At 42.3% G+C, this 14407-nt stretch overlaps 1 protein-coding gene across 1 annotated transcript in view; it reads left to right on the top strand.

The window, feature by feature from the left end:
- Positions 1-2486: 2486 nt before the first annotated feature.
- rad18 (RAD18 E3 ubiquitin protein ligase) overlaps positions 2487-14407 on the top strand; it is a gene marked incomplete at its 3' end in the record, with an annotated part of 32120 nt that continues 20199 nt past the window's right edge. Inside the window, 9 exon segments of the mRNA XM_084464132.1 lie at positions 2487-2629; positions 5165-5243; positions 5939-6000; positions 6247-6317; positions 9398-9798; positions 10046-10145; positions 12223-12410; positions 12835-12905; positions 13068-13128. Coding sequence (XP_084320258.1) covers positions 2579-2629; positions 5165-5243; positions 5939-6000; positions 6247-6317; positions 9398-9798; positions 10046-10145; positions 12223-12410; positions 12835-12905; positions 13068-13128 — 1084 coding nt within the window. The 5' untranslated portion in view covers positions 2487-2578.

The following is a 14407-nucleotide window of genomic DNA, read 5'->3' as shown; positions in this document are numbered from 1 at the left end:
GCAGAGATAGCGGTGCTATGGTAAAATGCTCCACAAAGCCCTTTGTTTAGCCATCGCTGTCCAGGCAGGCCACCTCATCCCTAACTAAAGGCCTCTGTTCTTGCTTTAGAATTCACTCCACTCATGCGGGTTGAATCGATAGTTCCCAAACATTTTCTTTCTTGACAATTAGTGACTCCCGTGGGCTTGTCCTTGTCTTCTCCATTGCTGTCATCCTGTGTATGAATGATATAGTGCTTCTGTGTGGAGCTTCAGGGGGCCTGAAAGCCTCCGGATCCCAATAGAGAGAATATAGACTTCTTAGCTTGTTCAACATAAAATTACAGAAATTGGCAATTTCAATGTGATGAGTTATTATTTTGATCTCGATGCAAATGTTTTCATTAAATTTGTTCATTCTGTGTGGAGCTTGACATAAGCGGGCAGGGTTTAAGTAAGGGGTTTGATTTCCACTGGGGCTTTCACCAAATGGCATATTCATGGTGTAGGTTACAGATCTTTTTTTTTTTCTGAGCAACTCCCGCAGTGCCTTCCAGCACAGCCAATGGTACGCGACGCCCCATTTGGGAAACCGGACCAAATGATGATCCATTTTCCATGGACTTTCTTCAATTCCCCCTGGTGCACCAAATCCCATCTCTGAGCCCAACAGGCACTTCTCTTTCCACAGCTATACATCCTTTCCAATATACACACTGTATGCATATAGATGGTTTCCATTCAGGTTGACTTGTCCTGTACTGAACAAAATAAAATGCCTGATCACCAAAGCAGAAGTCCCAACCTCAAACGAAACGCATTCACCAAGAGCATCATCCAGCGGCGCTACCTTTTGCAAATGTCACCCAGCCAGCCCCAACAGCACGGCACCACACTGATTCAAGCATGTGATTACCGAAAGACCATTGTGCAAGCCCTATACCCAATCTCATCACAGTGTCACAGCAGAGCACCGGATGATTGTGTTGACAATCTGTTTTCATAAATCGCAAACCACTCTATGACAAAAGCACGACACAGAAAGGTGTTAAAACATGTGCATGTTGTTCTACCATGATGTGTCAAAGGAATGTAAGGGTTTGTTCTGTTCCAGCTCTGATTAAACCAGAGGGTTTCTACGTGTTTCAGTTGAATAAGTAGATTGGGTCCTTGGGAGATCCATTGAATAACAACTACGCCAAATCAAATGACCGACTGGTTTCCTCTGGTTAGTAAGCAATCACTGACAATGATAGGCCCTACATTGGGTAGGGCCCTACAAAGCTGCCAATCAATTAATTTATCTTCCTTAAAGGTCTTTGTGTTTTTATGTTCCTGTGCATTAACACAATGACAAGTCCTAATCAATCATACATCCTTATCTGTGCAATATAATTGTTTATTGTGATAAATGGATCCATCTTGGTCTGAGCTGGCCCTAATGAGATCAATACGAGCCCTGCTGAGAGTGCTCTGATGCTTCTGAGCAACACTGTTTGCCAAAGGTGTGTTCCCATCTTGCAGGCTATTTTCCGAGAGTGCTGGCCCGTGGCAAATTGAGGTCATACACTGATGAAAGCTTGGTGCTGATCTCTAACAGGGGATAACACATTGGTTCCACATCTGTTAGTTACTAGTCAAAAGCTAAATCACTGTTTCCAATATCTGTTTGGATTGCCATTCTAGCAAGGTTGTTTTGACAGTGAGGGTTGGTAGATCCCTACGCAAACATGCTGATATTTCCCCACATATTCAATGTATTCCAGTGATTAACCCTGGCGGCTCATGGGCGGCCCTGGACTCACAAGTGCAAAAGCAAGCATATTCTTTATTGAGATTTTTCTGAGGAGCACTGATTTTAAAAAAAGGTCTTCAGATATATCTGTATGTGTTTCCATAGAAACAAAAACCGTTATTTTGTATGTTGTTATTGATTAGGCATTTGTCCTTGATAAAAATGATGAGGAATTGACTTCTTTAATGTTTTCTTGTTTATTCAGAAAGCATTAATCATGTTAAATTGATCAATTGAAATGTTGTGGTTAGACCCGCCCACACTGTGTGTGCTGTATTTTAGTCAAAACTAAAGAAGGAAGAATAATATATGCTACACAATAACAATTATTTACAGATTTACCGCTGCAGAATTTAGCCCGAGATAATCAATAGCTATTTCGATCAAGCAACCAGCACACGTGCAATAACGAAACCGATTAAATAACACGTTTATGAATTGTTGAAATTGTAAATGCACGTGACCCTGTGTATTCCCACAGATCGACGATTTGCATTCGTTTTTGTTTCGTTTTGCCTGTATATCGTCATTGAAGAAAATAACAGAGAAGGGTCAATACTTCAATGCAAAAACAGCGTCCAGTGACCAGTAGTTTGTTTGTTTGTGGTCAAACCTGCTTCCACGCACATCGTCGCTCGCGGGCAGAAACGGCCCCGCCGGACGCTGCGTGTGTCGTCGTCAGCAAGCGCGGCAGTTTCGTTGCACTGCTAGACAGACAAGAGCTACTACCGCTATCCGAGAGCGGCTTCTAACGTTATAAAACATACCAAACTTGTGTTTGGGAGGAATAAGCGGGGGCCGACCATGGCACTCCAAAACGAAGCGGATCTACCACCCAGTTTAACATGTCTCAAAGTGAGTTGGCCATCCCGAGAGGTAGCTCCTGCATGCTAGTAGGCTAACTGTTATTGTTTTATAACCGAGGTCTGGCTGGAGGATGATGGGACGAGAGGAAAGCTTCGAGTTGTGACCGCAGCATGGAGTGCGAATCACAGTTCACAGGCGAATTAATATCACAACATCTGGCCAGCCGGACGCTATAAAGTTATAAAGTTACTACTGCCGTACTAACGTTGAGTACGGAACTTTATAACTACTACTGCCGTACTCTACGTTAGTAGACATAATCTGTGATTATACTCAACGTTAGTAGACATAATATAAAGTTACTACTGCCGTACTCTACGTTAGTAGACATAATCTGTGATTATACTCAACGTTAGTAGACATAATATAAAGTTACTACTGCCGTACTCTACGTTAGTAGACATAATCTGTGATTATACTCAACGTTAGTAGACATAATATAAAGTTACTACTGCCGTACTCAACGTTAGTAGACATAATCTGTGATTATACTCAACGTTAGTAGACATAATATAAAGTTACTACTGCCGTACTCAACGTTAGTAGACATAATCTGTGATTATACTCAACGTTAGTAGACATAATATAAAGTTACTACTGCCGTACTCAACGTTAGTAGACATAATCTGTGATTATACTCAACGTTAGTAGACATAATATAAAGTTACTACTGCCGTACTCAACGTTAGTAGACATAATCTGTGATTATACTCAACGTTAGTAGACATAATATAAAGTTACTACTGCCGTACTCAACGTTAGTAGACATAATCTGTGATTATACTCAACGTTAGTAGACATAATATAAAGTTACTACTGCCGTACGTAACGTTAGTAGACATAATCTGTGATTATACTCAACGTTAGTAGACATAATATAAAGTTACTACTGCCGTACTCAACGTTAGTAGACATAATCTGTGATTATACTCAACGTTAGTAGACATAATATAAAGTTACTACTGCCGTACGTAACGTTAGTAGACATAATCTGTGATTATACTCAACGTTAGTAGACATAATATAAAGTTACTACTGCCGTACTCAACGTTAGTAGACATAATCTGTGATTATACTCAACGTTAGTAGACATAATATAAAGTTACTACTGCCGTACTCAACGTTAGTAGACATAATCTGTGATTATACTCAACGTTAGTAGACATAATATAAAGTTACTACTGCCGTACTCAACGTTAGTAGACATAATCTGTGATTATACTCAACGTTAGTAGACATAATATAAAGTTACTACTGCCGTACTCAACGTTAGTAGACATAATCTGTGATTATACTCAACGTTAGTAGACATAATATAAAGTTACTACTGCCGTACTCTACGTTAGTAGACATAATCTGTGATTATACTCAACGTTAGTAGACATAATATAAAGTTACTACTGCCGTACGTAACGTTAGTAGACATAGCGTCCAGCTGGCCAGATATTGTGATATTAATTCACCCCCCAAAAGCAAAACACTGGTTTGGCATCAACTAGTTTTAGCCTGAGTTGGGTCTGTTATAAATGTATTTTGAATAAAACAACAAAGAGCACACGATAAAAACGCTGCGTTCCGTACTCAGTGGGAATTCAATGTTGTTGAACAGAGTAGTCTGCAGAATTGGCTCCATCCTTTAATCCCAGAGCATGACCAGAAGGGCTGCAGGAGGAGATGTTACACGATTTATATCCTCACATTTTATTGTTGGAGCATTTAAGGTTCACACCGAAGACCCGTTTATTTTTTACGTCAAAATATTTTTGTTAAATTTTAGTTTTTTAGTAGTAGGCCTATGTGTGTTTGCATAATATGGAAAGAATATCCTGTGACTAGTTTAATTAATTTAGAATGTATCATTGGCGAACACTGAGATGCTAGAGCAACCGGCAGTGAGTTCAATTCCACATGCCAACTACTTTTAAATAATTACCCCAAAGCGTACAAAGGCTAAGTTAGACAGATCCAACACTATAAGTGTTGTAATTGTCACTACACACCACTGAAAAGTGTCCCATTATGTATGAAAGCACTCAACATCCAGGTCATTAATATTAAATTGGGCAAACTTGAACCAAATATTTTTCCAATCGCAGCAGACGGCCTATATCAATCTATAAATCACTCCAGTCTCATTTATAATTGTCTAACCATCCATCAAACCTTAAATGCAGAGATAGAAGAAAGAGGCTTCCAACTTCCAAATTAACCCCAACATAAATAGTAATTCATTAAGTTACTTAATGAAAAAGGTGTTATATTTGAAGCATAAATAATCAATTTGACAGCAATTTCCCTTCACAAGCCTTTATTTAACCGAACACTCTAGCAGCCCAGGAGTTTGCTTCCTCAATAAAATGAATCATCCAACACATGACCCATCCAATATATATGCAATGCCTCGACTGTGATGTCAGCAGCTGTTCATCTCAAATAAAGTCCATGGCCCAGTCTGTGGCGTTCACACTTGTTGACTTTGCTGTTGGCATAGTGGACTGACCAGTGTTATCTTTTTCCCACCAGAATGTTGATACCCTGCTCCGGTGTCCCATTTGCTTTGATTTTGTCAACATTGCAATGATGACAAAATGCTCTCATAATTGTAAGTATCCAAGCAGTTAAACAGCACTCTTCCCCTTGACTGGCAGGGAGAGACCTTTTTGAGAAAAGGCTTTGTTTTCTCAAGGAAATAGCATTTCCTTAGACTGCTCCACCGGCTTGAGGGGCCGACAGAATAGGCTAGAATCCCTCAAAGATCCTAAAAGGGCATTTCTGAAATAACTATCTTTTAAGGAAGCAAAGCCTCCATTTATTGAAGGCTGAGGAGTAGTTCTCAGAAGTGATGGTCCAGTAGCTCATTATATCGGTGTTAGTTTTGTACTTACTTTATGGTTGTGTTTTTATTCTTTCCTTGGACAAAAGCAGAACACACTAACAATAGGCATAACGCATAGCCTCGGAATATTGTTTATGTTGGTTTGGAAAAAGCAAGCAGGATTAGCGTCAATCCACGGAAGCGGCCCTCCGTGCAGCCATTGTTATCTTTGAGTCTAATCAATACAGAATGTATGATTTTAGAAATGGACAAAGAAGTTCTCAAATTTGCATGTAGCCTCCAGCACAGTTTCTTCATGCTGTGATTTAATATGAGAGTGGCTGTACTCATTTCATTTCACAAAAGGACTTCTCTACACAGAGTAGGATACTGTTTGATTCAGGTTTTTTTTTTACTCCTTTACTTTGAAGTTGCCTAAATGGAAACGGCAATCACTAATATCTTTCCAATTCTCATTTCAGTTTGTTCCTTGTGCATCAGAAAATTTCTGTCCTACAAGTTGCAATGCCCAGTTTGCAATTCAGTAAGTATGACTTGTTTTATTTGACCTTTATTTATTCAGGAAGGTGTGCAGTGTGCACTCAGCTCTGGAAGCTCTGGAAGAGAGGCCTCCTATTTTAGGCACACATTCATTGAGATTCAGCTTCATCAATCCACTGACGTTTCTCTGTGGCACCAATGTATAATGAACAAAGCATCATCTCTTCTAAATGACGTTCAATCTCAGGTACAATCTCGAGTTAATTCCTTTCTTGTGCTCATTCTCTAGTCTACAACAGAGCAGGACCTAAGAAACAACCGCATATTGGATGACCTTGTCACAAGCTTCCAATCAACCAGGTAACAACACAGTGCTTTTGTATTACTTCCATACAAAATGTAATTTTAAAACCATTTCGATTTTCTCCCCAAGCTGTGTTGCAGGTAGGTAAGGTAAAATCTTAAAGTGCTATACAACCATGATGTCCCTAATACATATTTATTTGCGCTTTCAAACTAGCAGGTGAACAGTCCCACAGTATTTCACTTTTTAATGATAAACAAATTGAAGTGGATAGGTAACTTACCCATCCTTACTTTGTGTGCTTTTAGAGGCTGTTTTTGTTGACCCAAGCAGAATTGGTCTGTGGGGAAAGGGTAAGGGCTAAGCTACGCCCCAAACATACTTTTGCATTTGCCTAGGAGGAGAGACAGCGGATTTGCCATAAATCAAAAATGGATTTGATTTTCATCAACCCAGGCCTGTGAGGTTTTCGTCTTATAGAGGTTAAACTATATATCTTGGTTTTCAGCTTTGGAGAAGTTTTTTTTTTTTGTGATAAAATGGTTCATAAAAATGGTTCATGGGATATTTAGAATAAGATTTTTTTTATGGTCTGATCAAATAAACTTAACTTTGAAAACTGTTTGCAGAACCTTGGCAATATGTAAGAAATAAGAGGCAATTATCCACAGTGTTGGAGCCTAGAAAACAGGTCCAATTGTCTGGAATATACTGTATACTGTATATTGTCATTATACTTCATCTGCTCAGCTTGAGTAGGATTGTTGACAATTAGCCACTTTACGCACACTTTACTTTTGTCCACATATTAATGGTTTCCCAAAGACTACAACAACAAGTGTCTCTGATTGTCATCAGTCTAAAAACCTGAGTGTCTTATGTTCGCACTCTCCCCGCTCGTCGTTTTAATTTCCTGTTGTCTCCAAGCTAACCTCAGCAGGGCGGGGGGAGTTAGTCCGTGAGGGCACCTTTCATAAAGTTGACTTCTTGTTTAGAGGATGATCAATCTCGCCACTTCCTTTCCCTCCCACGCCCACCTGCCAATAACATCGGAGCGTTTCTGTTAGACACGAAGCCCATCTCCATCTGCTTTGGGTTTCCTCGGGAATGTCGTTTTTATTTATGGCTGATCTTGAAGGAAGCGCAGAGTAACAGCTGAGTGCAGTGGAGGAGGCCTTTTGCAGTGCGATCATAATACCCATTGTAAAGTTACTACTCATTAGCACCATTTGAATACGTTTTCTTACCATTATATAATAAGTGATCATTATGTATAATCATTATTATGGTGAAGTACACTCATTCTGTTGGCACATCCCTTTAATCTTATGTCCGTTTGTAATTACCAAGCGCCCTCTTTAGTGAAGCAGTATGATTACATAATTATGATTACGTAATTACAGACAAAGAAAAGTAATTCAAAAAAGAAGTTACACAGTGCCAGTCACAATTTAGTCTACAAAAGTGTGCACAATCATTGTGTCTAGAATCCATTGTGGGAATCAACCTTTGGTTTTACAGAAATGAGATAAGGAAAAAATATACATTTATGGCTGCGGTACAGTTTTATCTAAAGATTGATTTGCATTTGTTTTTGGTGATTGCAGGGTTGACAACAATTCTTTAATTAGTTGCTGAAAGTTTATATATTTCACGTTCTTTTGCATTTTAATATAGGGTAATGATTATTAGCGTTCTTAGTTATAAAGTTTGCTGAGTTTTAGGATTTGGTCTGGTTAGCCCACACCTCCCTGTAGTCATTAAAGATCCCTTTACACGCAGTGCAAGAGTAGGGGCCTTCACCCCGGTGCCTGGCCAAATAGCCACCTGGTTCTTGTACCAACGTTATCCCTTAATCATCCCCCAGCTTCTAATTGGTTAGTTTCCTCATTCTTCACCTCTCACATGCGACAGGCAGTGCGTGGTGAGTGTTCTGCCGCCAACTGGCAGCCCTGCATCACACAGGTGCGTGCTACACACTGGAAGTGGATGAGGTGTCCTAACCCCCCCATGACACACACTCTCTCACACACACACACACACACACACACACACACACACACACACACACACACACACACACACACACACACACACACACACACACACACACACACACACACACACGCATAAACATAATAACTATGTTAAGTGCTCTGAGTGCCTCGAAAAGCACTACATAATTGCAAATCATTATAATTATTAATCAAGGATCCGGCCTCAACATAAGTAAAAGATTAGAAAAGGTTGTAAAGTGTTTGTTCTAAGAAATCTTGTAACTTTCCTCCGTTTTGAATTGCAGTTTCAAGTAAAAGTGTTCCATTATGTCTTAACAATTTAAAAAGAAAATCCATATCCAATCAAAACATTTAGGCCTATGAGCCAGTGTTGGCATTTTTACATATACATTATTACGTTTTCTCCACAAACAGTTAAGATAAGGCAATAATAACTGAACCCTATACAAAAGTGTTTGCTTGATGCGAGCCCCTGCAGTGATTTGGATGAATCACCTCAGGGTCTCAAGATCTTAGTTATTTTGTTTGTTTGCTACCCTTATTTGTCCCACTGAGACTACACATGTCAGTGTAGATGTGTGGAGCTCCTCTAATGAGAAGAGAGTAGGACACTTGTAAAGCAGAATTCACTGTGGAAAGCAGAGGAACTCACACCTCATTGGCTCCATTTTACTGCCCCATAATGGCCCGATCGTGATTTGTTTTCTTTCCACATTTTTCCAAAGATTGTGGCAAACTTGCCTATTCTTTCGTGCTCTGGGAGATAATTGAGCATTTGGAGCTGAATGTCAAGAAGCTCTGTCAGTACAACTTATTGGCTTGACTTTCATTTTTCCTCCTCTTAAGTTTTTCTTTCCCCAAGTCCGTCTCTAATGATACCAATGCATCATTATGAATGCCTGTGTTCCTCGGACTAGATTATGCCGTTTCAATGATGGATGCCTTGTTTTTTTCCTCATGACAGAGTGTCTTTGCAGTCCACGTGTTTTTCCAGACCCTGTGTCTGTCTCTGTGCAGAAGTGTTCCTTACCAGGGTCTCATCTCCATCCCCTAGCGGCTTCTCTCTCCACCCCACCCCAGATGTTCTAATGTTTCCGACCCTCTCATTGTTATTCCAGACGGGAGCTGTCAAAAGTAAGCTTTGACTCGCCGCCACAATCGCCCCTGACCTCAGCCGTAGCATGTAGCACTCCCAGGGCCAGGGGCCCGGCACGGGACGGCTCCATCCTGAGTCATTTCTTCCAGAAGGGACTCAAAGCGTCCCCCTCTATGACCACCCAACAAGGCACAAGCACACCGCGCACCTCCCGCACGAGAATAAAGGCTGCACGCGCCCAAGCCCCTAGTCAAGCAGAGCTCCACTTAAACACTTATCTTGGTGTGGCGATAAAGGAAGAGCTGAAGGAAGAAGAGGTAGGGTTGGAGGTGACAGAGAAGATGGAGATTTCATCTTCGGTCGCTCAAGCACCCACTGCCTCTTCCTTTGCAGCAGAAGAGGATGTGAAGCCGGTGATCAAAGGTGAACATCTCTTTGATTTTGTGACCTTCCCCAATTTGTTGTTCATCAAAGCGATGATTGGGTGATTTTATACTGCTGGTTTGAGCACTTTAAAATCTGTATTAATTAGTGAATCAAACTTTTCAGTTTCAACATAAGGGTTCTAGGGCGTCTTACTGTTATGTTCAAATCCAAAGAAATTATTCCACCTCACAACATTTTGATCGGTGTCATGCGATGCTGCCACTCTTCTGCTTGTCTGTTCCAGTTGATTGCCCCGTGTGCTCCGTGGGTATCCCCCAGCAGATGATCAACAAGCACCTGGACTCCTGTCTGACCCGCGGGGAGAAGAAGGAGAGCCTGAGGAGGTGAGCTGAAAATAGCCGTGGCTAAAAGCAGGCCCACGTGCCCCCTGCTAAGCTGTTTGTTTTGGCTTCTTTAATGGGCTGCCGGAGTGGAAGCAAGAGGCAGAGCCTGCCCACCCGGCGGGCCAGAGCCACGGCAGGGCTAGTGCACTCAACTGTAGTCCACAGAAGGACCATAAAGTTAGAGCGTGACGCTTGATGGCCAGTGGTCGTGATAGTTCAACCAGAGTAAATGAGTAAGCCATCGTGCTCGTCGTGCTGCATGATGAGGTGCAACTTGTGCCATGCATGTCACATCGAGTATCAACTACAGCGTTGTGTCAGCCTGCAGAACAAGGCCAGGGTCGGTTATCGCTGCTGTGGAGTGGCAGATTGGGTAACAGCTGTCTGTAGTGGTTGTATGAGACGATTCCGACCCTATTCTTGACACGTAATGTTTACTTGTCCGAAAGTTTTTCTTTCACACTGGGGAGCTCCTGTTCTCAGCTTGAGGCTTGGTTTTTTAAAACAATCAATTTAGAGAGGAGCTGATTCTTATTCCCTATTGTAATACTTTCTTCTAATTCTAATTGAAATTTTCCTGGGTTCAGCATGCTTTTAGAAGGAAAATGTGTACATATGCATAAATGTGATTTGCAACAAATGCACACGTTTTCTGATACCCCTCAGTCATGTCAAACAGCCCTTATATTTGACAATGCTGCCTGGTGAAGCATTAGGACAGGGATCCTAACTAATAGTCTGAGCACCCGTTCTGCATGTGCTGCTAATAAACCCTTGTACAGAATTGTCTGTGCAAGAGCCTGTTAATAAAAGGTTTTCCTGGGTGATTAATCTGAGTGGTCCATTTAATGCCTGGGCATATTTGCATGACTGCATTGCATTGGTAATCTGTGGCCAGCGACGTTGATTTATGACACCAATGCAAACCATCACACTCCAGGGCATGGATTAAAGTTTTCTTCAACTTTGTGATACCCTGCTTTTAAATATGCCCACTGCGTCTCCAGTGTTGTCTTCTTGGATGTGCAAGTGGAAAAAAGCTAACCCTTACCAGACGTCACACTTGGCATCCACAGAGAGAAAGACGAGTACAAATGCAGCGATAATGATTATATTCAACCACACAAAACCCCTTTGCATGTGTGCTGATGTGGCCAATGAGCAGAAGCAAGCTGTAATCCTACTTGGTATTAAGCGTATATTGCTGTCTTTAGAGTGGCTGCTACACTCAACCCCTTGCTGACAAGGGCTGGCTAAAGCCTTCAATAGCCCATCATTACGCTAAGCAGACATGGCCCCTGTGAGCTAAAGGTTAATTGTTGACGTCTTTATCGTTGTGCTGTAGTGCCTCTCCTTCTTATGGCTCACCCGGCCCATACTAATACATAATTATAGCGTTTGATTTTATTGTACGGTCGAGAAGTAGCCACGAAGTAACCGTGATCTAAGATCACATTTAAGGCCATTGAGGTTCTGGCAGCAGGGGTTTCTGTAGAGCAGCGGACAGGGTAGGGCTCGACGACGGGGTTTGAAGCATTTGCATTTTACTTCTGTTTAAATACGCTTTGTTATAAAACAATATGACATTATGGAAACATGACACACAAAGTAGACGGCGTACAGCTGCATACATTCAACAGACCGTACGGCTGTTTGTCAAAATAATTACATTTTACTAATTACTAATGAATATTTTTTTCTGATTAATTGGCCAATCATTTATAAATGCAAGGCAAAGGAAACCGGCAAAAAAATCAATCATAAACGGTGGGGTCATTTTAGGTTACGCAAGAAAAGGTACAAACCCATAGGGGCTAATGACGGGCCTTTTAATTAAAACATGCCAAGCATATACTTTTGGACGAAAACCAAAAACGATAAAGCAAGCCAGTTGTAGATAAGTAAGTGTCCTAGATTGCTATCAAAGATAAGGGCCTCTAATTTCAGCGTGGGCAGCAGATTGTCTGTGGTGTGTTGGAGTACTGAGCAGTACATTCATATCAGCCAGTAGGGGTCCCCTGCCGCCCGTATTGATCCACCAACGAGTTGAACCGTTGTGTCACTCCCTGCCCTGCAGCTCGCTGGTTGCCGTCAGGAGGCCGATGGGTAAGCTGGTGTACCACCTGCTGTCACTGCAGGACCTGAGGAGGAGGCTCCGGGACTGCCACTTGCCCACGCAGGGCCCCCGGGACCAGCTGGTCAGGAGGCACCAGGACTTTGTGCACGTCTACAACGCCCAGTGTGATTCCCTGAGTCCCAAATCAGGTTTGGACCCACCTTAGCCCACGTGTGTGTGTGTGTGTGTGTGTGTGTGTGTGTGTGTGTGTGTGTGTGTGTGTGTGTGTGTGTGTGTGTGTGTGTGTGTGTGTGTGTGTGACTGTATGCAGTCCAGCTGTTTCTGCTGGGACTGCTGGGGTCAATGTTGACATTGAATACGTATCATTTATTCAACATTCATGTATGTTGGCAGAAGCAGGGTTTCTTGTATTTAGACAATCTTTTTCTGTTCAATAATAAGTCTTTATGAGTCTTTATTGAGTTTTTGATTTTCCACGTTCTTTGGGTTATTGACATCTCCAGGGATGCCCCATTCCCTGTGCTTTTGGATTTGGTGAGAGGCGGTGTTGGAGTGTGAACGGAGGCTTATTAATCTGGCTGCCCATAAAGTCTGTCCATCTTCTTCTCACAGCTGAGGAGATCGCCAAAGAAGTGGAGGCCAATGAGAAGATGAGGATTCAGCTGCAGGGAAAGGCCAAGCCTGTGTGTGCTCACAACTTACTGTTCCCTTGGCATTTCAAACCACAATCAATTTTCTTCCGTCCTTTCAGCGGCCTCCATGATCTCCTAATGATTATTCATATTAATCACATGACAGCCTAACGTTACGTCTTTGGGTAATGTGATGTTTGGATCTTTTTGCAGGTCTTGGTCTTCTCGAAGAATCAGTCTGAGGTGGAGATCGATGAGGTGCATTCTAGTTACAGTAAGTGGTGGAGTTCAACAAAATGTTTTCCCATGCCACTGTTGACTCTTTGTTTGGCTGCTTTCCCACACACCCAGCTGTGTGCTTCAGATTCTGTGAGAAGATAAGATTTTTGCGGGGCAACCTAATCAGAAGGTATCTGACTAGTGAAGAGATTTGGAGCAGGGGTCTGACTCACTGCAGATGTCTCGTTTAATAAATTTACAGCTTTGGGAGGGCTATTCAGATTCAGGTTTTTATCATTTTTGTTCTTGTTATAGCGATAATGGGCACAGTTTAATGGACCGAACTGAATACAGCCCATCTGTAGCAAGTGCCTGGCTAATCACACATTCATATCGTCTGTGTGTGTGTGTTAGCCGACGGCCGGAAAAAGTTTCAGAAAAGGAGGATTTCATGCATTGTGTCTCTGTGTCAAAGGTACCCATGGCAACGCGTTGTCAAACCCACAGTATTTGGTATGCACAGCCGTCCGTTAAGTGGAAACACCACTTAACCACTATGTATGTGTGTGTCGACTGCCGCCACAAACAGAGGCAAGGCGGGAGAGGTGCGCGCGCTATAATCCCTTCTTATGGATGCGTGTGATTGAGTGGCAGTAACGCTGTGAAGGAAAGGGCTGTTGGCAAGGTGACCCTCGGATGTTCAGAGCCCAGGAATTAATTAAATATCACACATGCACACGGTATGTTGTCCTTTAGTGACGAGCGCATGGCGGTTTTGGCCGTGAATGCCAAATGTAAAACCAGCCTTGTTGTTTTTTGTTGTCCTCGGAATTGAGGACACGGGTTCGGCACGGACGTGTCCCTGACATTTCACTCCCATTCATAAAACCGGAGGAGAAGCTTGTTAGAGAGCTGGTGACTGGCAACTTTAAAAGTGAGTAAAAGATGGGTGTGATGTAGAGTTCTATAAATAGACAGCCCGGTGCAGTCATGGATTTATCGGGGGAGGATGCGGATGACTCACTCTAGAGCACACCGGAGGGGCTGAATATGAAGCTACGTTGTAGCATGAGTAAGTGGCTTTGCCTGATCAAAACGTAACGTTGAGTCTTTTACTACTCGAACGGGGCTCCTCTCTCTTCCGTGAGGAAGGATGTAACTAATATTAAATATTGGATCAAACTTTAGAAGTTTCACATTAGCTGCTTTCACATATGACCTCTATCTTTTCTCCGCATTTGTGGAGCAGGAGGTTCGACCGTGAGCAGTAGCGGTTCCCCCCCCCCCCCAAGTGGCGGTGCGTCTCATCTCAGCAAACAGGGGCGCCTGCAGCC

Source organism: Micromesistius poutassou (assembly GCF_964030765.1).
Source record: "Micromesistius poutassou genome assembly, chromosome: 2".
NCBI classification, from domain to species: Eukaryota; Metazoa; Chordata; class Actinopteri; order Gadiformes; family Gadidae; genus Micromesistius; species Micromesistius poutassou.
The sequence above is the reverse complement of the archived record's forward strand: the minus strand, read 5'-3'. Positions and strand labels throughout refer to the sequence as shown.